Below are 24,336 nucleotides of genomic sequence, written 5' to 3' on the forward strand. Positions count from 1 at the left end.
CATAAAGTACTCTTAAAAGAGAACCTCAACGCAGCGCCTGATAAAACATACTTTATGTTGAAAAAAGTCAAATTTCTTGGACATATCATTGAAGATAAAAAAGTGAAACCACTGACATCAAGAATTGACGGTTCTCAAAAACTAGAACCCCCGAAAAGTATGAAAGCACTACAAAGATACTTAGGAACAATTAACTTTCTTGCAAAATACGTATATGGCATGCAGCCAATATTACAACCATTCTACAGTCTTTTACACAAAGAAACTGATTTCAAATGGACACAAGAACACCAAAAAATTTCTGAACAAATGAAACAAACAATGACACACAAGTTTGAACTAACGATGCCAGACAATACAAAACCATTTTAAATCATAACAGATGCATCGAATAGAGGCATTGGAGCAGCATTGCTACAACACCATCCAACTGAATAGAAAATGAAATTAATATCAGCAAATTCCAGATTATTCACACCTATAGAAATGCGACTATCTACATTGATCAGAGAATGCTCTGCAAAAATTTTCGCATTAACCGAGTACGAATTCCTCTTAACAGGATCAAATCACCCAATATTATTATTTACAGACCATAAACCGATTATCTACCTATTTACTCAAAAGAACAAACCAAACCATAGAGTTTACAGATTTCAACTCATCTTAATGAAATTTCCAAACTTACATATCATTTGGACAGAAGGAAAAAACTTAGCCCTTCCTGATCTCCTCAGCAGAACAATAGACGAAGAACATTTTACTAAAACACGTGACATAACAGTATAAATACCAGAGAACATAAAACTCTTTTTTCCAAAGACACCATTCGCAAATAACCTGGAATGCAAATATAGCATATGCAATAAAACAAACGACGAAAATACAGATCGAACACACTACCTCATACTAGCTAACATTCACAACAATTACTTCGAAATTCACATCGATAAAAACGAATATCACCCGATATCATACGAAAAGTATCACAAAGAAACAAAAACAAATTTGATACCAAAATACAAACCGAAAATAAAGAGTTGGCAATCTCCAACGATAGAGAAAGATGACCTCATTATTGAGAAAAATCAAAAAGGACCATACAGAATTCATCATGACGATGATTACCTTAGGTTAATAAATAACATAACAACCCAACAAAAACAAAACTATGAAAATACAAAAATATCAGATATTTTCTACGACAAAAAAACAAAAGTAACTGAAAAAATAATCAAAGAAACTCAATTATTAGACCCTGTACTTCACAAAGTGAAGATGTGGAAAAAACATAATAGTAAACCACATTCAGTAACAATGGACATACGTGGAAATAAAGGACTATTCGCATATTTCAGAAAATACAAATCGATCATTATTGACGAAGAATCTGAACTAATCAAAATTGTAATAAATGTTCATAAAAAGACAATACAAAGAATCTGTCTACCAATAACACTATTACTATGCACATTTTACGAAAACCATTGCATAGACCTAGTAGGTCACACAGGACTCGAAAAAACAAAACGAAACATAATGGAAAAATACTATTCTCCAAACCTTACAACTTGGATAAAAATACTAATTGCAGATTGTATACAATGTCAAACAAACAAAGTGTTTGCTAACACAAAATTGAAAAGTAAACAAGAACAATTAGCGCCAACAAAAACTTACTATAACGAAATGATAATGATAGATACAAAAGGACCAATTTACCCGACATCAGAAGGAAATAATTACATCTTTGTAATAGTTGACGCCTTTTCACATTATATTACCATAATGTGTGCACCAAAAAACAATGCACACTACGCATTTACAGCATTATTTGAACATTGGTTCATGAAATTTGGACTACCCGAAGAGATCCGATCAGACAATGGATCTGAATACATTAATACAGAATTAACACATTTATGTAATTACTTTGAAATAAAGTTTAAACCTAGTACAACATATGCACTTTGGACAAACGGACTGGTGGAAGGAACAAATAAAATAATTGGACAATTCATAACAACATTACTGAATGAAAAGTATAATAATTGGTCACGAAAGGCAAAATTCTTCCCATATGCGTACAACACACAATATCAAACACGACTAGGTATTTCACCTTATGAAGTTGTTTTCAGTCAGAATCCAGGAAAACCAACAAAAATTAAACTCGGAACAACAACGGATGAAGTGGGTAATTGCAACCCATCAGATAAAAGTGCATGTAACACACAACCTACACATACACATACACTAGATCTATAACTAGTCAACATTGACAATATATATATATATATATATATATATATATATGTATATATATATATATATATATATATATATATATATATATACATGTATATATATGTATATATATATATGTATATATATGTATATATATATATATATATATATATATATATATATATACATGTATATATATGTATATATATATATGTATATATATATATATATATATATATATATATATACATATATATATATATATATATATATATATATATATATAAATATATCTATATATATATATATATATATAATGTGTGTATATATATATATATATATATATATATATATATATATATATATATATATATATATATACTACATACAATCTATACTATTCACGGATCATATTTATGCCTCCCTTTTTTCAAACAGAATAATATTCTGCTAACAGACACTATGTATTTTCCAGCTCTGTAATAGAATAACATGTACCCAAACATGGACCCAGTATACATTCAGTATTTCTACACTATTTCCTCATTCAGTATTTCTACTATAACACACTTCCCTAACCCGAACCCCTGTGTATACCACCGAAATTAAAGTCATTCAAAAAGAACATCTATATTGAAACAATAATACTGATAATCCACAAAAAGTACAAAACGCATCAATCAATTTAGAAAGTGTTAATATCAGATACACCTAACTCAACCCCCAACCGTTAAAAACATAGATTATAACAAACCTTAAAATGTCGTTCACCAGATCGATCACACCATATAACTTATCAAATATTTGAGATCTCAACTTCCCAAATACAAATGTATTAACACCTTCAATGACAACAAATAATAAAATAAATAATTTTAACAAAACGGTGAATACTATTTTAGCAAAACGGTGAATACTATCTTCATCATCAACATCCTCTTCCTTCGTCATACATATCTTCATCACACATCTTCTTCACATACCTCAAGTCACAATCTCCTCTCACGGTCACTATCACCTTCCATTCACCTCCGGACACATCCATCTCCAACACAGGCCGCCACCACATAAATCCAATAACAAATAAAACATATAAAGCAAGTAACAAACTACTATAACACAAACTGGTTATGATACTAGCCTCTGAACCAAACACTAAAGATTAGTCACGGTAATTTCATGTAAACAAAATATCAAAACACGATGAAACAAAACACAAACAGTATTTTGATGTTCACAGGCTTGGAACTGGAATAGACGATTTTGAAGTTAATTGAAGTAAAAAACAATAAACAAATTTCAAAAAACAAATTAAGATCAAATAACAATATCCTCTACGATTGAGGACTCACGGAATGGAACAGACATTTTGTAGAAGTCAACATTAATAATAAATAACAAAATAATAGCTTATTACAAAATAATAGACAATACAAAAAAGGGAAAGATAAAAATAATACAGAACAGGTAAAGCACAATTACAACTATCACGAAACAGGAAAACACATAATACGAATACGAAATACAAAATAATGAGTTCAACACAAATAAAATAAACATACAAGAAAAGAATAACTTCCTCTTTCCAAATTGGAGTAACTTCCTCTTTTTACACGAGTAACGTAATAATAATCCAGAACAAAGCCAACAACACATAACACTGTTGACAACATCGTTAGCCTATAAGAACTTTTTCACACATACGCACGCCAAATAATAACCAAATGGTGATATAACTATGTGTAACAATCCAGTAAGAATAGTGTAACAATCCATTCGTTGTAACAATACATGTGATATTACCTACATGTAACAACCCAGACAGTAACTATCCAGGGTGAGATGATTCATTACCTGAAACATATACAAATATAATTTAGTTAAAATCTCATTATTAATCGGTCAAATGACCTTCGGCTAATTAAACATTTCACAATGACATAACAAATAAGACTTCATAACCCAAACCTACGTCATAATCAAAAACGGACGTTAAAAAGACGGACGTCGTAGTCCTCATTAACAATATAATATCACATTAGTAAACGAACAAATCATTAAAACAGAAAAAGGATTAAAACAACCATCTTCATTAGTAAGATGAAGAGACTTGAACAACAAAGTACCGGGACAAACGGCTCCCAGGCAGACGCAATTAGCAACAAACTACAAATGCCAACTCAGTTAACATTTTCCACCATTACCAAATGGTGATTAACAAAATAGATCTAACACGATCAATAAGGTGTTGAAGTAGACATTTCAACACAACACCAAACATTAGCGCAAGACGTTGCTAACAAAAAGACTAATTAACAGTTTACACCATTTGCACCACTTGCACCATTTCTGCACCATTTAACGAACCTCTAGCTCATTAGCACTAAACTTTCAAAGGATTTACAAAAGCAAGCAAATGGAGCCACCATCTTCATTGAACACTATCTTTGAACACCGTCAGTAAAAAACCTACTTGAAACAAATTACAACTTTTAGAATAACTTACCTAATTGGTATTGGTAACTTCCTAATTGGTATCTTACCAAACAGCAAAACGATAACGTCAGTAACCAATCAAACATACCAATTACTCTCAAACATACCAATTACAAGAAGAATACCGTAACAAGAAAGCCAAAGAATATCTACAAAGGACACTTAAATCAAAAGATAACAATCCAAAATACTAATTACGACCAGAAAATTAGTAAAATTGGCAACTTCAAGAACCAAGAAAGAAAAACGGAAGATATGTAAATGTCACCAACATTGTAGAGAGCCCCAAACATTTGAGTAAAAATCACAACTCCGATTTTGTCTTGTACAAATCACAACCTCTCTCTCGAATCAGAAAAATTTTCTCATTTTCTCAATTTCTTACAAATTTTCTCATTTTCAGCTAAGCTGATAAGAAAAGTTAAAACTAACTAAAACTCCGTTCAAAATTCAACACAACATCTTAAAATTCTTTCAACTTCAACAAAATTTCATTGTCGACTCTCAATTGTAGAGATATTCTCTTGAATCATAAACTGTTTTTTGCCTCATTCTTAAACAGAATAAAAATTTCAATCGCATCTTCCAAACATCTAATTCTCAGTATTTCTGAAATCATTCGGAATAAATTCGTATCAACTGTCTTTAAAAAATTTCTCTCACATCTCTATCATCTTTCTACCGAAAACAACTCGACAAAACAGGTAAAACTGAATTACCTTAATTTCATTTCAGAAAGACTCATACATCATTATAGTCACCATCATAATGAAACACCACCTATGTTGTCAGTTTCAGAATTTTTGAATTCATTTAGTAAAAATCAACTTGTTATAAGAATATCAGTCCAAATAGACAATTTTATTGAACTTAACTACCCATCTGGCAGTCATATACATTTTGACGACGATAGCGTTCAACTAACAAATTGCAAAGTATCACCTCAAAATTATCTATTTATCATAGAAGGAATAACAAAAACAAAACAAGAGATAAAACTCTTTTGGGGAGAAAAGCATTTTGATTTACTTAAATACACAGCACCGTGTACAGAAACAATCACAGAATTTGAAGTACTGAAACAACAGATTAACACTCAAGAGTGTGTAAACTTAAACGAGTTACACACAGTATTTCTCGTAGTTTTAAAAAAGGAAGCTATAAACCTTATTGACGACAGAACAGAGAAGTAACAACTGTAATGATACCCTTCATTGTCATAGTCATATATCACATATCACTTCAGCTCTCACAAAATTTGATAATGCGACACCGTTAAGTGTCAGTTACAACAGTAAATAACTGTCACTTTTCGGTGAAGCATTGTATCCAATTTACACTAACAATCACACTGACATACACATACACATAAAACAAATAAAATTAGTTTCAAAAACTGATTTCACAGAAGCATTAATAGCCACCTACTTACTATTATCCAAAGTAAAATTTTTCTTAACTATTTTTCTTGTACCGTGTATTGTAGTAATTTCAACGTATCTAGCTATAGTAACCATAACTGAAATCATTCGAAACCGCAGAGTTGTCTATGCAAGCCCACCAGTACAATAATAACACCCCATGCATGAATTACACTCTGATATATTCCATATCTGTAAATCTAATATAGATATTATAGAAATAGAAATATTTAAATTTATTAAGATCGCAATTATAATTTAGTTTTTTCATACGAATATGTTTAAATCTAATAGAATATTTTCTATGTCCATAAAAATTGATCCAATTCCTGATATTGAAGAATCCATCTACTACACTCTACACACACAAAAATTCTATCTACAAATAGGATTTCCAGAAAACTCTCAATTATACGGTAACGTTATAATATATCAATTAAATCTCAGATTAGACCATAACAAAATTTGGATATCAAACCTAGGAGCACAAACACATACACCAGGACAAGAATTAACACCACTCATTATTTTGCAACCACCATTCATTAATATCCCACCCCACGGACCTGGCTCAGGAGCATAACAAATAGCCCGCAAAAATTGCGTCATCAAGTAATAATCAAAGTAACAATCATCCAGAAAGACCACACCATAACGAAGTCACAGATCTAACAAATATTCCAACTTCACCAGAAATAGATGACACACTAAATCCAGATAACGAAAACCCGTATACTGTACGACGGGAACGACCGGAAAGAAGAGAACTTTTAAGAGCACGACGTCGATCGTCATTGTCATTCCCTACACAAGACTCAACATTAGTATCATATGGCTCAACAGACATAGAATCTAATATAATACGACCTTTAGAAACAGGACACTCAGAACCACCAAGTAGAACAGGAACACCTACATTACACAATTTTAGTCTCAGTTCACCAAGTGAACACTCAAGTGTCAATACTGATCATACACCAACACCAGCCGAACTAAGAGCAAATCCATTTTTACCACCGACATTTTCACAGAGACAAGACTTTAACTTTGTTCAAGAACACTTTCGAGTAGATCCATTACATTCACCTAATAGTTCAGTTTGGTCAGCAACATCACCACAATCCACAAGTACAAACACAACACCAGTAAGAACAAATCAAACATCATCATCAAACACATCAGTAAGCGTACCAGAGTTGAAATCCCAAACACCTTACAACATCCGAGAAATACAGCATTATCCCCATCATCATTCATACCCGACATTAGATTACTCTCAAGCCATCCAGGACGAGTTCGATCAACCCCCATACTTAATTTTAACCCCCCAACTCAAAGTAGAACAAATGAGCACACATATCTCTTCCCATTAGATCACAAAACTTGGAATCCAGCCCCACCGTTATACGGACCTACCAACCTTGGTGATACACTTACCAATTGTTCAAGAAATAGACTTACAAATACTTTAAATCTAACACATCGCCAACACAACGCAGCACTTAACGTTCTAGCGACACCATCTCTTGAACTTAAAGTTAACAAAACGATAAAATATAACACTATTTTTAATCATCCATTTCACGTTACAACACCATCTATAGTCACAACCACAATCCCAGCTCCTTTCATTTGCATTGAATTTATATACAAATTCGACAGATATAAAAAACAAACCTTAGGGTTTGCAAAATTTTACAATCCACATACCGGTCTATCATACACATGTCGCTTTAACTGAAAGCTATTATACTCATATTATCATTAATAATAATATACATGTATATGAAAATAGAAACAAAAATACAAATGGAAAAAAGACTAAAAACTGAAGCTAGACAACGCATTAAAGATCGTATCAACGAAAAAATGGAATTACAAATCCAACACTTTATAAATAAAAACAACACAAAAACTTACAATATTATTAATAATTACCACACATTTAATCCACAAAAATATGATAACCTCCAACATTATGTATTCCAACACAATCATACCAACACTTCTCCGAGATCTATCAATAATACTAAAGTAGAAGAATCAAATAACACAAAAAACTATTCGGATTACAAAGCTATCTGGGAAATAGCTATCGACAAATGGACACGAAATTGGAATTTCTATAGAGAACGATTAACAGATAGTATACTGGATAAGTTCAATATGAACAATAAAAGACAAAAAAGACAAACACAAATAGACTTTGTAGAATTAACTGGACAGAATATTAACGGCTCCGCAACCGGACCACAAGATATATTCATAGAACACTATGATTGTGATGCAGAAGAAATCACAAATGTCAAATACTACGAACTAAACAAAATTAGTACATGCAAATTCAAACCATTAGATCTAGATATGACAAAAACAGAAGTACAATTATTATCAAAAGCACAAGCAGTAGAAATAAAAGCATACGCAGTTGCAGGAACAATTAAAGAACGCGTAGAATGGTGTTCACAACACACCGACTACATTAGAGCAAACAGACTAAGTTATTACGTATCAGATGCACAAAGAACAAAAATATTAGATGCGGACGAAGTTCGAAACGAACTCGCTAGAATAAACCTACTCAAAAACACAAGATACAAACCAACAAGATATAATATATCATTAAACTACATCGCAAATCCACCACTTCAGAAAAAGATCGAAGAAATGCAAGGTCGAATACAAGTCGATATGAATACCCCATTAGTACCGCCATACGGACGAATAGTTTATGACTACACAAATCCCATGTGGATACCAAGCGCAATAAAAAATGCACAATCCAATTGCATGGAAGGACCACGAAAACAAAACAGAATAGATATATTAGATTGGACTCTAGAAATACGTGAAGTATCACTAATACTAAACCTTGGTAACGAAGAAATATCATATATGGGAACAAAACTACCCTGCGATCTCCGTAAAGGGGAATGCCTCCCAACACAATAAACAAAAGCAACAATAGTATGGGAACCACAAACCCATTGTCATGTATTTGAACTAATCAGATTTGATGCATTCATGGTAAAATATCAAGATAGACATTGGATAGAAACAAACGCTGAATGGACAACAGTCCAACAACCAGACATAACACAAAAAATAAAATTAAACAAAACAGACACGATCGCAACTAGATTCGAAGTAATCCCAATCGTCGAACGCAGGTGTGGCTCAATCCAACCATTACACAAAACAGAATATGATGATATATACATCATCTACGAATACGGATTCGATATGCATACCGGACAAAAGGTAACAAGAAAGAAAGATAAATTTGACGACAAAAAATTTATACGATTAAAACCAGAACAAATAATATCAGAACGTACACGATATGAAGACGAAGATAACAAACAATACTATTATGGTTTTGTAAACGAAAACACACATTTGAACTTGAAAATGGATCTTTATATGAGTAACATTTATTCACGAATAAGTCTACAAGCTATTGAATTCTATTCACAAGTTTGCGAACAAACTAGAAACCTTAGACAATTAACATTAACACAAGTACAAAAGAACACTCCACTATTAGGATACATCCTCACTGGAGACCGATCAATATTTATTAAAGAAGAAGGAGTAAAGGTGATGAAAATGTACAAATGCGCGAAAAAATCTTCACCTCTATATGTACCGCAAACACGCGAATGTTATGACAAAATACCAATTCTATACAAAAACAGAGTACAATACGTACACCAATTAAGACGACAAACATACTTATGGGCGAAGAAAGTCCCATGTCCACATAGTAACTTTGATCAGTTAATATCAATTGACACAGAAGGAACAGCGAGATACAGAGTTACACCATACCCAGTAAAAGTTGAAACAATACTAAACACTATTTCACCTGAAGAAATAGTACTAGACAACATGTTTAGTAAAGCAAGTTTGATAGAAAGTGGAATTTACAGTAGAGAACAATTAATACAAGAACAAAAACGAGATTTATTACACGAATACATGCGAGACCGCGAAAAACCTTTACAGGAAGCTACATCAGCAAACGCACAAAAATTACTAGAACTTGAACAACTCGGATTACTTCAAACATAAAAAAATTATGAACAATCACTAAAATGGTTAAAAGATCTAAATATTAATGGATATAACTTCCAAATCGACCAACCTAGTGTAAACTGGAAAGAAATTTTTGACGGAGCATGGCTAAAAGAACAAGTATTATCAATCTTTGGCTGGCCATGGTACATCTTAGAAAAAATGGCAATCATATACGCCATGATTAGCATGATACTATTCATGATAACAAATCTTATAATAAAATTCTACAACGCTTTTGCAATTCATAAAGCGATCGGCAAACAAGCCAGTATTACAAAAATACTCTTAACAGGAATATTTGGTATCTTCTCACAGTAACTAACACAACTAGTAGCACAATTTCAAGAAGAAGAAACTAGTCACGATAGTGACGAGAACTATTCACACTATACCAAACATAATAAACCAAGAAAGAACATTTCTCGCCGACACTCCTCAGATATAACACATATAACAGATCACAATGACAACGACAAACCATCACAAGTTTATATTGACACTAATTATAAACACTATAATACAACCATTCGCAGAACAGATAAGGGACTACAATTACGAACAATAGATTCACCACCGAAGAAACAAAAACCACCATTGCCAGAACGAAAATACAAACAAGAACCATTAAAAATTGAACCATTAGAAACGATAAGTGAAAACAAACTACCTATACTACCACCACAACTAATCACTCCCCCACCTGCACATCAATGTTTAGGAAATAATGTATCTTTTAATACACCTCAAACAACATCACTTACCGCACCACATATCACACCCATCCCTAGTGCGCCTACCATACAACAACAATCATCAACATTTCAGGGAAGTTCGTATGAACCTCCTTTAAGTATTAGTAAAACAACACCGTATGAAATTCCGCAACCCTCATCTACATCAACAAACCAACAAAACCTCATACCATCAGTAAAACTAATAGAAATACAAAACCCTCCACCTATAGATTTCAATCAGTTGAAATTAGCAGCTAATAAAATGCATAACCGCAGTCATGGCTTAGACATTCTGAAAAATGATGACCAACCACATACGATTGAAGTCACATATTTTGACACTCATTCGGCAGATACATATGAAGTATAAATCTGCACCCAATCACGAACAACTAACATGTTTTATACTACTCCAAAGACATTTTTTTTATTACTCATATACATTCTCTTACTTTTCTAAAGTCAAATACTATCCACTAACTACCCATATTTTTTTTGAATTTTATTACATTTATACCTAACAGACCTAGCATATTCGAAAGATACCTGTAAAAATACATGTAAACCTATTACATAAATAACAAGTAACACAATGGTACTAACCATTATATCCCTGTACGAATATGAATGAACATTGTCTTCATAAAACATAATACCGACAAATGAATAATAATCACTGTGTAACAGATAACAGATATTAACAAAGGTAACACTGATAACAAGCGTGTTTGTAACAAACTGAATGGACAACGTTTCATGTATATACCTGTAACAATCAATTGTAACTAATACAAAGCTTTGAATATGTAACAAATTGAATTACGTTTCAGCAAACAAGAGACGAAATGGCACACAAAATGAACTATGAATCCGAGAACCCATACCGAGCAGATTCGCCCCTCAGCTACGACTTTGAGGAAGGAGAATTGAGTTCCGGATCAGGACGTTCCAGTCCAGGAACAATTCGAGATAACGCCTCTGATTGTAGCACGCAAACAGACGACCGTTTCAACAACCCACACGACAGGATAACAACTATGAGAGTCGAAGTGGAATGCGCCACTTCCGATCAACACACACAGACAGCATTGAACCAACCCGAACCCAAAGAGATTGCACAGGTTATAAAAGAACAAGTTACTAGGAGAAAGCAAACAGAAAACAAACGTAATCAAGATTCCTTTTCTAATAGAGCAAATGTAACAGAACAAGGAACTAGTACTAACATACATAGTTACCAGAATAACAGACCACGTAACGATAACACGTCAAATACAGTATACCACCCGCCACCTTTACCTAACTACCCACCTCCAGTACGACCACCTCCACCTAGCGATAACGAACAAGAGTTACCGCAATATCACGTTCAACACCGCATATCACATAGATATCCGTCACTTATAAGACCGAACAATTTACGCTTCCCGTACGCCGTAACGCCCCGAAGCAACAGTAGGAAATCATTTTTCCACCAATCTACTAACGAACAATCCCCTACAGCAACAGTCATGGAAACAATATGGTTTCAGGACAAAGATCCCCGAACATTGAATAATCCACGTAACAGCAACTATAACCCATTGTTAAGTTATCGAAATTGGTTTGAAATGCCATTCGATTCACGGGACTATAACTTTGTAATGGCACCGCTACACAACCTGAAAGACCGTTATTCTGAATTTTTCCCACCATTACCTTCTGAGAACACGAATACATTTAAACGTAGTACCAAAATTATGGGACGCGATAAATACCATCAGACAGCGTATCCAATTTTTGAAACAATTTTACAGTCTCACAGAACGTTTTTTATACGACTACGTTTATGAATTTAGAATACCTATAACATGTACATTTGATAATCTCGTAGCAAAGGCATCACAGGACCTTTCCGCTTACAGCGTCTTTGACCACCAGATTTTTCAACTAAGCTTCAACTTCCTACATCCGACACCAAAGGATGTCCAGAACAATAATTACAGAGTACATGAAACGAAGCTAGTTCACAATTTAATATACTATACGTTTCTACGCGACAAGAACAATAACACTACAACGAGTTATATACACATAAACGATCAACTAACATCACCCTAAATTCTTAATTACGGATACAAACTCAAATGGGAATACACAAATTGAACACTCCGTAATTTCGACCCCGTAAAGAATTATTATATCTTCTAACCTAAGGAAGCGCCCGAACGACCGCTCATCGTACCTATAGAAGCCTTAGAACCGTGTGAAGAATATCACACTTACCATTTGGAAGGCAGCGTAACAAACAGAGCTGTCCTGAACAGAATACACTTGAACAATGAACGCAAGACTTCAGATATCGAGAAAGAAATACGCAACTCGGTAAAAGCATCAATAACAGGAGTGTCACTAGATGAAATAACTGATCTAGTGGCATATTTTCTTTCAAAGGATGATCACTTCATCAAAGATTATCAACAATATAGGGATCGAACAAATCACCCTAAACAAACAGAGAGACTATAACAAATTCTGCTCTGTAACAATCTTCAATGTAACAAATTTTGTAATACTCAGAACAATTCCATTGTAACACTGTCATGAATACTTATTGCTATACATCTGACTATAGATGTTCCTCTGCATATTTCACGTGCAATAAATATTTTATAAATGATAGAAACCATTCCCATTTTGCAAACAATCCATTTATACTATTCCGACACTTGTTGTGTAATAAAATCTAAAAAAACATAAAAAATTTTTTCTTTTACTTTATCTTTCAACCCCTATTCTTAGTTACTTGTATACATGTATATATGCAAAGTTTTCCATAGTTAGATATATGCAATTTTGTAAATAAAAAGAAAACAAAAATAGAACAAAGTACTAGTAATAAGTGGAATGAGTAACACAGTGTATAATAACACACTATAATATTGTGTACTCATAAACATGCACAATTCAATACTAACATAGATTACATGCACTAACAAGTCACTAACTAACAATATGAGTCACAACATGACAATCCTCTTAAAATAACTACTCGATGTAGAAGTATGACAAAACAATAGAAGTATGACAAAACAGTAGAAGTATGACAAAACAATTCGTTAGAATTAATAGCATCAGAATAACTACTGATTTCAGGAGACATCAAGAGACATAATACATGTTCATCTTCAGTAACATAATATAAAATGGCCAAAAAAGTCACATGTCACTAATCATTTCCATGATTGTAAACAGAAACTTCGATTAACAAATAAACTAACTACCCTCGATTCTTTCGTCGCATTACATAATTAAAATTTTAACAAACTCTTCCAACCGGAAGGGATACTACGTCTTATATGTAGTAACACAGAACACTTATTAGACACTTTAACAACTAACAATATTAACCAGGTAAGTCAGGTAAGTCACCGGACATCAGGAGCGCCACAACACATCGACACTGGAGCTGCCCAAAAGGATCTTCACCCACTGGACGTGGTACTGGAATAGATACTTTTGTGGTTGTTGATGTTCGTTCTTTGCTTTGTGGACAACCTATGTCTATTGACTTTACTCTTTGACGAAACCGATCATCAAGCAACACACCCAAAAAAGAAAGAAAAAACCTTCAGAGAGATATAACGAGAAATCGACTCATAGTACAAAAGACTTTCAAAAAACTCTAAAACCCGGAAAGATGGAGTCAGTGTTGACTTCCAACAAAAGGATATAGAGACTTTACTTATGTTAATAAATATAAACTAAAATACTCAACCCTGATTGGTTGAAATTAGGGAAATACCTTTCCTTTTTATGTTTAACTGTTTACCCGTTGGTAACACAACACGCTACCTCTTTAGTCGGTACCAGTCATACCTGATATAATAATAAAGTATATTTTTCTCTCTCTCTACTCTGCTCTTGTTTTAGTATTGAGATATACGTTAGACTTTAGCATTTCGGCCGGTGCACTGTCTGCTGAAGCTCAGATAGAAGAGTAACAGACTAGAGATCTAGAACTTTAGTTAGTCAGGTAAGCCTTAAGATTATACGATATTCTTGAGACACCATAAGACAGAAGTAGAGTAACCTCTCAAGGTAACCCTACCTCAGCACGCGTCTTATATGTGCTTGTATTTATTTTTTCGTCTAAAATTTTAAAAATGTAGAAAGTATTCGTACGGGCACTGGTTAGTAGTATTGCTGGCTTATATTGTGCAAGGCGGTTTCTTTGCAAAGAGATTAACCGAATATCTTTTGTTTCTTTTAAATAAGTTTGTTTTCATGGTTATCAGTTTTTGGTATCGATTATTGGTTATCGTTGGTTATTGATTATTTGTTTTTATATTTTAGGTTATATAACTATTTTGGCTTTTTAACGAAAAAAAATTTTCTATTGTTGAGTTTCTTCTTGCAATCAACACGGGTCCCACCAAAAAAGATCTAGGTGATACCTTTTAAGAAGATACTGTAGATAGACTTATGGCGTCTCAATACTAATTATAATCTTAAGGTTTACCTGACTAATTAAAATTCTAAGTCTCTAGTCTGTTGCTCTTGTTATTCAGTCATATTACTCAATGATAAATATTAGTAGACGTTACACGGGCCAAAAGCTACGGTCGACACTATATCTCAAATCTACAATTCACGAGAAAAGTGGACTGAGAGAGAGAGAGAGTGAGAGAGAGAGAGAGAAATATACTTTATTATTATGTCAGGTCTGTCTCAGATAGTAACCAGCTAAAAGAGTGAAAGGGATAGAAGCAGTAAAAATAGGAAATGGCATTTTTATATATTCAACCAACAGAGTATGGTACTTTTCTGAGTTCAGGATTAATCCAACTCTGCAAAAAAATCTTTCAATCTGATAGTGGATGTCATTCAATATTGTGTCCGTTATTTTGATCAATAGTTTGTTTGTTTAGCGTTGAAAAGTAGAAATTTATTATCATATTGATCGCCAAATAAGGTACCATCTAGAGTAGAAAGCTCAGAAAGTTTGGAAGCATCAAAGGGTCCAGGATTTTTTTTATGTTACAAAAGGGACTAAAAAGATTTCTTTGAGAAAAGATACGAACAGCCGCGATGAATTATAAAATCAGCATTCTCTGGAAAAAATCAACACATTTTCTAAATGGATCAAGTTTCATTTTATCCTGAGTTAAGAAACGTGGCCGATGTATACCTGGTCTTTCAAATTTTTTTTTTCCAAAAACCAGGAAATAAGAAAAACTGTAAAAACATCAGGTCAAAAACTTATTCAACTCAAACACAGTTCAAATTTCTATGCCACTTCCGAGGTTGAATTTTCTTTTGTGATGCTGGGACACTATGTGTCATTTTATAGTTAAGCAAATTTTCTCGCAGATTTTTTATACCGTCAAATTTCGGATGAACTCCATGAAAACAAATATCAACGATTGATAGCGCATTATCCAAAACGTCAATCTGTGACCAAGGATAGGAACCATCAAGCTCCAGGCTTAACATTTTTAAATGATCACGGAATTTAGATAATTGCTCTTTGTTTGTTTTTCTTTTATAAACCATCTTTTACCGGACCAGTTTTGCCTACAGCAACACGATAGGGTTTGAATTTCAGCATACTTTTGTCGACTGTTTCTTTGAATTGAGTCGCTGCCTCTTGCCCAGAAACACCTTTGTCAATTGAAATAGGACCGACATGTAAACTAAATGTTTCCGTTTTGACTCCAGCGGAATAGTAATCAACAACAAAAATAATATCTCTTTTTTTGCAGATGGATATGAGTGGATGGCAGTCTGCTGCGAAATGTCAAGCTGATTTGTTTTCGAAAAGAAGTATCAGGCATAACTGACTGATTGGTAAGTCCAGGTATCATTTTCTGTTGGTAAGCTCTCTGTAGAGGACAAAAACCATTGTTACTTTTTGACGTCTCCTGTCTCCAAGTAAATCATCAATTACTTTTGAAAATCGAGTTTTGAAAAGTTCAATATCTTTTTCCATGCGATGAATAGTTTCTTTCTGATGTCCGACTGTTAGTGTTTGCATTACATAGATTCTTTTTCACATTTTGTTATTATATGGTCTTTTTCTTCTACTTTGTTGCATTTCTTGGTCTTTGTTGCATTTCTCGAGATTTTTTGTAAGCATTGTAATAACGCGTATTTGCTCTGATCGGGATTTTTGAAAAAAACTAAATTTTTTTATTGTTTTTGTTTACGACCTCAAAATGAGTTAAAAAATGGGAGTACAGATAAGACTGGAAAGATCACTGTGGTGAAGCAGGCAGAACACTCAATAAGAAACTTAAGTCTTCATTGTTTTCGACGTCTTTAAAAAAACAAAAATGTTTGAGATGGATTCAAAAAAAAGTTTTATTTTTGATCGTCGTATAACGATACCCAATATCCGCTTGACTTCAACCAAGCCTGAATTCAACCCAAAACCAAGTAAAACAAATGCTTTATCCAGACAGTTGACTTCTCACTTTTTAACAGTTGGCTTCTACAACTTTCTACACCCGGGTCGTTGTGTCACCGCTAACAATCGCCAAAAAATGTTAAATTTGCGGTGAATTTGAGTAAAAGTGTAAGATTTGCGCTCAATACGATGAATGCGATGAAAAGAAAATTAAGCGGTGAAAGTTTATTTTCCCGCTTAAGCGGCGAAAAAAAAATTTCCCTGCTACCAGCAGAATGCGGTGAAAAAAAATGAGCGCTACCAGCCAAATGCGGTGAATAAAATTAATACCGCTACCAGCAGAATGCGGTGAAAAAATTTTCATTGCTAAAATTTCAAACCTTACAAATATTCACCGCTAAGTTTAACGCTTATGTTAAATTCTTTGGAAATATCATTCAAATAAGTGACAGATGGATGAGTGGAATCAGAAGTTGGTGACATGAAGGAGGTCAGTGGTTCGAACCCGTGTACGGAAGTTTTTTTTGTAAGAAATCCGGTCAATGTGGTGGAAAAATTTTCACCGCCAGAAACCGCAAATCTTACAAAAACTAACCGCTTTCACAGCATTCAACGCTGAAAGATTCGGGTGCTTTGCGGTGAAAAAAGTTTTTTTTTCAACACTATTCACAGCTAATCTTACGTTATTTTCTGACAAAACCTCAACCCGGGCATCTTTCTACAACTTTCATAACAGTTTCATCGTTCAGAGATGACGAGGCCTCCCAGTCTATGGGTAAGAGCAAAGACTACTCCAGGGGCGGCGAGGCTGAAGTGACAGGAGGAGGGGGCAGCAGGAGAGGTGAACAGGAGGGAGTGGGAAGGGGAACTCAGACTCTAGGAGATCTAGTCTGAGTCGGAAGCCATCGGCTGCTGTGACTGTCTCAGAACACAACACACACGAGAGAGAACACAACCAGCATGAGGCAGAGGTCAGATTTTTCTCTTCTTCTGGAACAAATTACCCATTTTTATCTCATCAGACTAATGCATATTTTGGATTATAATGGAGAATAGTTACCGGTTCAGGCTAGGGCGCCAGACGGAACCCGGGGTGAGGTCGCGGAAATACCCCAGTTGAAAGGTCGAATTTATGAAAAGACTTATAAAGTCGACAAGGGGGGTAGTTTCCCTACCTTAAATACGCGGTCGACTCCCTGAGTAACGTCGACCTAAAGTGTTTTCATAAGTCGGCCAACGGTATTTTCATATCCAATATTGGTCGACTCTAGGGTCTTTTCATACCAGGATAACGGTCGACCCATAGTATGTTCATAGATGATACCGTCGAACTAAAGTCTTTTCATAAGTCGACCAATGGCCTTTTCATATCCAGTACGGTCGACCTAAAGTCTACATCATAGGTCTTTTTTACCAAATATTTGGTGCATTTTTAGGGGTTCATGGGTTCTTTAAATCCCAGTAATGAGCACTCCGTATGTACAAAGATAAAATCAAATGCACTAGAAACATCTCAATGATGTAAAATAGAAGGACAATATGTTGGCTGCAACAAAGACTTTTTAAAAAAGAAATTTTGTCCTTGCCCAAAAGTTTTTGCCAACTGAAGCAAAACCATTAACACTTTCAACTACATTATATGCAAAAACGCATCAGTTAAAACCCAAGGTCGACCAGTGCCATATCGTTCGACTTAAAGTAGTTCATGACCATATCGGTCGACCTAAAGTCGACCATGACCATATCGATCGACCTAAAGTGGAGCATGACCATTAGGGTCGACCTAAAACCGACCAAGACTATTAGGGTCGAACTAAAATCATTTTATACCCAGCATTGGTCGACCATGGTCTTTTTATACCCGATATTGGTCGACGACGGTCTTTTCATAATTCGACATCTCAGCTGGGGTATGACTCGATAACGCGTCATCTGGAGGGTGGGGGCCGGGTCGAGTTGTCAACGCTAAAATTCTCTAAAAAATGTAAGATTTGGGTTGAATGCAGTAAAAAGATGTGAGAATTGCGATTTTCAGCGTTGAATGCGATGAATGCGGTGAAAAAAAATAATTCAACTCTAAGAATCGCAAATCTTACGAAAATTCGCAGCTGAAAATTAAGGCCTTACGAAAATTAAGGCAAAGTCAGCTGCGTAAATTCATATAAACGAACACGCTGATAGATTATTTTTGATTCCATTAATTGAGATTTTTATCTCACAAAGAGTTTTTCTGTTTTTTTTCAATAAAGCAAGCAATTTTTTTTTCTTTCTAAAAGCAAATCGAATTATTGGATATTCTACAATCTGGACTTCAAACTGGCGAGAGCAAACCAATTTAACTTTTAATTTAATATTGCGTCATTTTCAGGGCGAGCCTTTTTTTGGTTTATGCACGAATAACTAAAACCAATCACCTAAAGCATAGATATCAAGATGATATATACTATTTCGGGTTTATCAAAATGGACAAAAGGGAAAGTAATAAGCGAGGTGATGAAACAAAGAAGGGAGTCTCTTAACTTAGCGAACAAGAATCAAGAAAACAACCCACAATTGGATAGGCTTAAGCTCGAATTGGAACATCAGAAAGAACTTTATAATCAAACTCAATCTGAGATTCAATTTTTGAGGAATCAGAACGATAAATTAATATCAGTAGAAAAAGATGTCATGAAATGTACTGTCAATCGTCACTGTTATCCAAAGTTTGTTCCTCGTTTCACAAAACAATGAATCATTTCTGACAACCTGTATTAACTGGTTCGCCAAAATGATATTAGTAATGATGCTGCCATTCATTTTTATCCATCTTCGACAATAAAAGACCTCAAAAATATCATTGACAATTATGCGCCATCGACAAAAGCAGAATGTCTGTTTATTCGTAGAGGGCATAATTCCATTGATCAATGTAGGGCAGGAGAAGATGCCGCTGAAGAATTGGGAGTCGTTGTAGTGAAGTGCGTTGATGAAATAAAGCCTTACAAAGTAGCGATTTGAAAATTACCCAAGGTAAAAAAACTGCAGTTTTGGGCGCAAAACTAACAATAATGAAATAACCAAAATTAACCGGCCTTTAGACGATATAGCAGATGGTTTCAAAATAGCGAGTTTCAATATAGCGAGTTTCAAAATACCGACATAAAAGTTCTGGATTATAATATGGAAAAAACAGATATTCGAATGGATGGCGTTCATTCTAATCAAAATGGAATCCAGAAAATGCTTACGAAATTACATATCAAGTGTTGGTTGTCAACTTTCTGGCAGCAACGTATCTATGAGACCAAAAAAGAAGATGAGACCATTTTTCAATTTTCTTGTAGAAAATTAAAAAATGTAAGTTTTCAATCAAGGGTCACCCAAACACTTTAATTTTTTTTCATTTTTAAAAACAAAACAATGCTTGATAATGTATGTCTTGGATTTTGGTCAACCTACCTAATTTTACTTTGCGGTGATGTCGAATCTAATCCAGGACCCAATTTACATAATAGAGAAATATTCGAAGACTACAAAAAATAGAAGGCAAATTCAAACTTGTATCTATCTTTTGTATATACAATTATTAGAAGTGTTAACAACAAACACCAAAAAATTTCGGATTTTTTGCAGCAGCAGGACACAAACATTGCTTGACTGAAACATGGATAAACGATAATCAAAAGATACTCTTGAACTTTCTGTGCAATTATAACCACTTTTTCAGCAACAATTACCCAAAGTAGATCAAAATTGACGCAATTAACGTGAGGTTGTGGAGTAGGAATATGGGTACCAAAAACATTCAAACATAAAATGAAGAATGATCTCAACTCTCTTAACGGATGTGTTTTTGAATCACAAATGGGTTGAAATACAAGCACCATTTAAGAAAAAACCTTCTTATAAGCGTTTCTTATAGTTCCAACAAAAAATTGAGCGAATTTTTTCCTAGACGAGTTGACATTGAACATTACGGGTCATCTTTAATAACAGATAATATAAAACTATTCGGAGACTTTTACATAAATTATTTCAATCAAGGAGAAAGAGAGTTTTTGACAGAAATTGCTGACAAAAGCTTGAAACAGTAATGAAAAATACTGTTACCTGGACAAATGGAAATCAGAAAACAATGATTGATCACTGTTTAATCACAAAACACCAAGTTTTTGTTACAACCATTATCAAGCAGTTGTTTGGAAGTGATCATTTTACCTTAGTTTCCCTTTCGTTACCGAAAACTGATTATGAAAACAACTAAACAGTTTTTTCAAAGGGATACCAGAAAATTTTCTAGAGCTAGTCTTAACAAAAAAAAATTGCATTAGCGGATTAGAGTCGCATGTATCGACAAAACAATGCAAACTTAACTTTTAAAAATTTTTCAAGTATGTTTGAAATTATTCTGAAAAATGTAGCTCCTATTAAAATAGGAGAGCCATCGTCAAAATCAACAAAGAGGAAATGATTATCCAGAGAATTATTGAACCTTGTTAACGAAAAGCACAGTTTTTTCAATATTTGGAAGGAAAAAGCAGACGTTGACACATATAACTCATACAAAAGAATGAGAAACCATACGAACAGACTACTTAGAAGAGCAAGTAACAATTATTCACAGAAATTGTTCAAAAGACTTCCCGATTCAAAACAACAGTGGAAATTCATTGAAATAAAAAAAACTCGAGAATAAAAATTGCGAAATTTCTAGAATTCGGTTCAACCAAGTTAGACGTGTTCTAGAGCTTATCTTTTAATAGGAAACTATCCGAACTGACTTATGGTCGTCTCAAGAATAGAAGTAATCTTAGGGCTTACCTGACTAACTAAAATTCTATGATTCTAGTCTGTTACTCTTCGATGGGAGTACTAGTGGATAGAGCACGAGCCCCAATGCTGCTATCTACACTTAGTCTCAAAAATTTTTCACGAGCGGAGTAGAGGGTGATACATATACTTTATTGTTATATCAGGTCTGACTCTGAAGGAATCAACTAAAGAGTGAAAGGGAAAGGTTCTACACATTTTTCTAAAATGGAAAAATAAATATAATTTCAACCAATCAAAAAAGAGTATTTCAGTTTTCAGCAGAATATTTATCTTCTTTCAATGAATAATTTTTCCAAGTTTTGTTTCTGGATGTCAATCAAGATTGACTCCATCTTTCCGCGTTGTTAAGTTTTCGAAAACTGGTGCATTGTTCTGGCTCTCTTCTACTTTCTTTCTCTCGTGTAGTATGCAGGTAGATTTGTAGTCGGTCGGTAGTTGAAGGCAGTCGAATCTCAAGGAATTATTTGATCATCAACAACCACAAAATTATCTATTCCACGAACTGTGTTGGAATTGTCCAAGTTCCAATAGTTCACTTCTCAAATGTGGTGGCCAAAGTTCCTGTGACTAATGTTGTGTAGATGCTCTGTCCTTGCTGATGTGTATCGACTAAACTGACTTACTCGAAAGGTTCCTTAATATGTGTTAGATGTGAATTGTTAATATAGTTTAAAAAGTTTACTGTGTTACCCGGATGGAGTGTAGGTTCAATTTTCAATTGGGTATGAATCAACGCGTTTTGGACGCGAAACTAACAATATTGAAATAACCACAATTAAGTGGCCTTTAGACGATATAACAGATGGTTTACGAGGCGAGTTTTAAACTATCGACATAAAAGTTCTTGATCATAATATGAAAAAACAAGATATTCGAATGGATGGCATTCATTCTAAACAGTCCTTACTGATTAAAATGGGTTTTAGCTTACAAAATTACATATCAAGTGTTGGGTGGCAACTTTCTGGCAATCGTATCTATGAGACAAAAAAGGAGGCAATAGATAATGTCATCAGTAACTGGAGTAGAAGTGGTCAAATGGGATAAAATGCGTTTGTGTGACTTTGAAAAATTGTTTTCCTATTGGAAATTTCTCATGTTTTTAGCCTGTTTTTTCTTGCAGAAAATTCAAAAATGTAAGTTTTCAATCAAGGGTCACCCAAACACTTCAATTTATATCATTTTTTAAAAACAAAACAGTGATTGATAATGTATGTCTTGGAAATTGGTCAACCTACCTAATTTTACTTTGCGGTGATGTCGAATCTAATCCAGGATCCAATTCACATACTAGTGAAACATTCGATGACTACAAAAATTATAAGGCAAATTCAAACTTGTATCTATCTTTTGTATATACAATTAATAGAAGTGTTAACAACAAAAACAAAAAAAATCAGATTTTTTGCAGCAGCAGGACACAAAGATTGCTTGACTGAAACATGGATAAACGATAATCAAAAGATACACTTGAACTTTCTGTGCAATTATTACCAATTTTTCATCAACAATTACCCAAAGTAGATCAAAATTGACGCATTTAATGAGAGGTTGTGGAGTAGGAATATGGGTACCAAAAACATTCAAACATAAAATAAAGAATGATCTCAACTCTTTTAACAGATGTGTTTTTGAATCACAGTGGGTTGAAATACAAGCACCGTTTAAGGAAAACCTTCTTTAAAGCCTTTCTTATAGTTCCAACAAAAATTTGAGCGAATTTTTTCCTGGACGAGTTGACATCGAACATTTCGGGTCATCTTCAATAACAGATAAGGTAATACTATTCGGAGACTTATACATAAATTATTTCAATCAAAGGGAAAGAGAGTTATTGACAGAACTTGCTGCCAAAAGCGGACTTAAAACCGTAATAAAAAATAATGTTACCTGGACAAATGGAAATCAGAAAACACTGATTGATCACTGTTTAATCACAAAACACCAAATTTTTGTTACAACCATTATCGAGCAGTTGTTTGGAAGTGATCATTTTACCCTAGTTTCCCTTTCGTTATTGAGAATTGATTATGAAAACAACAAAACGCAGTTTTTTTATAGGGATACCAGAAGATTTTCTAGAGCTAGTCTTAACAAAAAGAATGCATCAGCGGATTGGAGTCACAAGTATCGACAAAACAATGCAAATTTAACT

General features: G+C 33.9%; 1 protein-coding gene across 2 annotated transcripts in view; it reads left to right on the plus strand.

Moving 5' to 3' along the window:
* The window catches only part of LOC142344097 (uncharacterized), a 337,135-nt gene that overhangs the window by 214,446 nt on the left and 98,353 nt on the right, over positions 1–24,336 (plus strand). The window contains exon 2 of one of the 2 annotated variants that reach the window (XM_075395583.1): positions 18,116–18,337. In XM_075395583.1, the coding sequence (XP_075251698.1) occupies positions 18,116–18,260 (145 nt within the window). In that variant the 3' untranslated portion in view covers positions 18,261–18,337. The remainder of the gene's footprint in view (positions 1–18,115; positions 18,338–24,336) is intronic. The other variant, XM_075395584.1, reaches the window with a different exon arrangement.

Source organism: Convolutriloba macropyga, chromosome 8 (assembly GCF_964194025.1).
Source record: "Convolutriloba macropyga chromosome 8, txConMacr16.3, whole genome shotgun sequence".
Taxonomy (NCBI): domain Eukaryota; kingdom Metazoa; phylum Xenacoelomorpha; order Acoela; family Convolutidae; genus Convolutriloba; species Convolutriloba macropyga.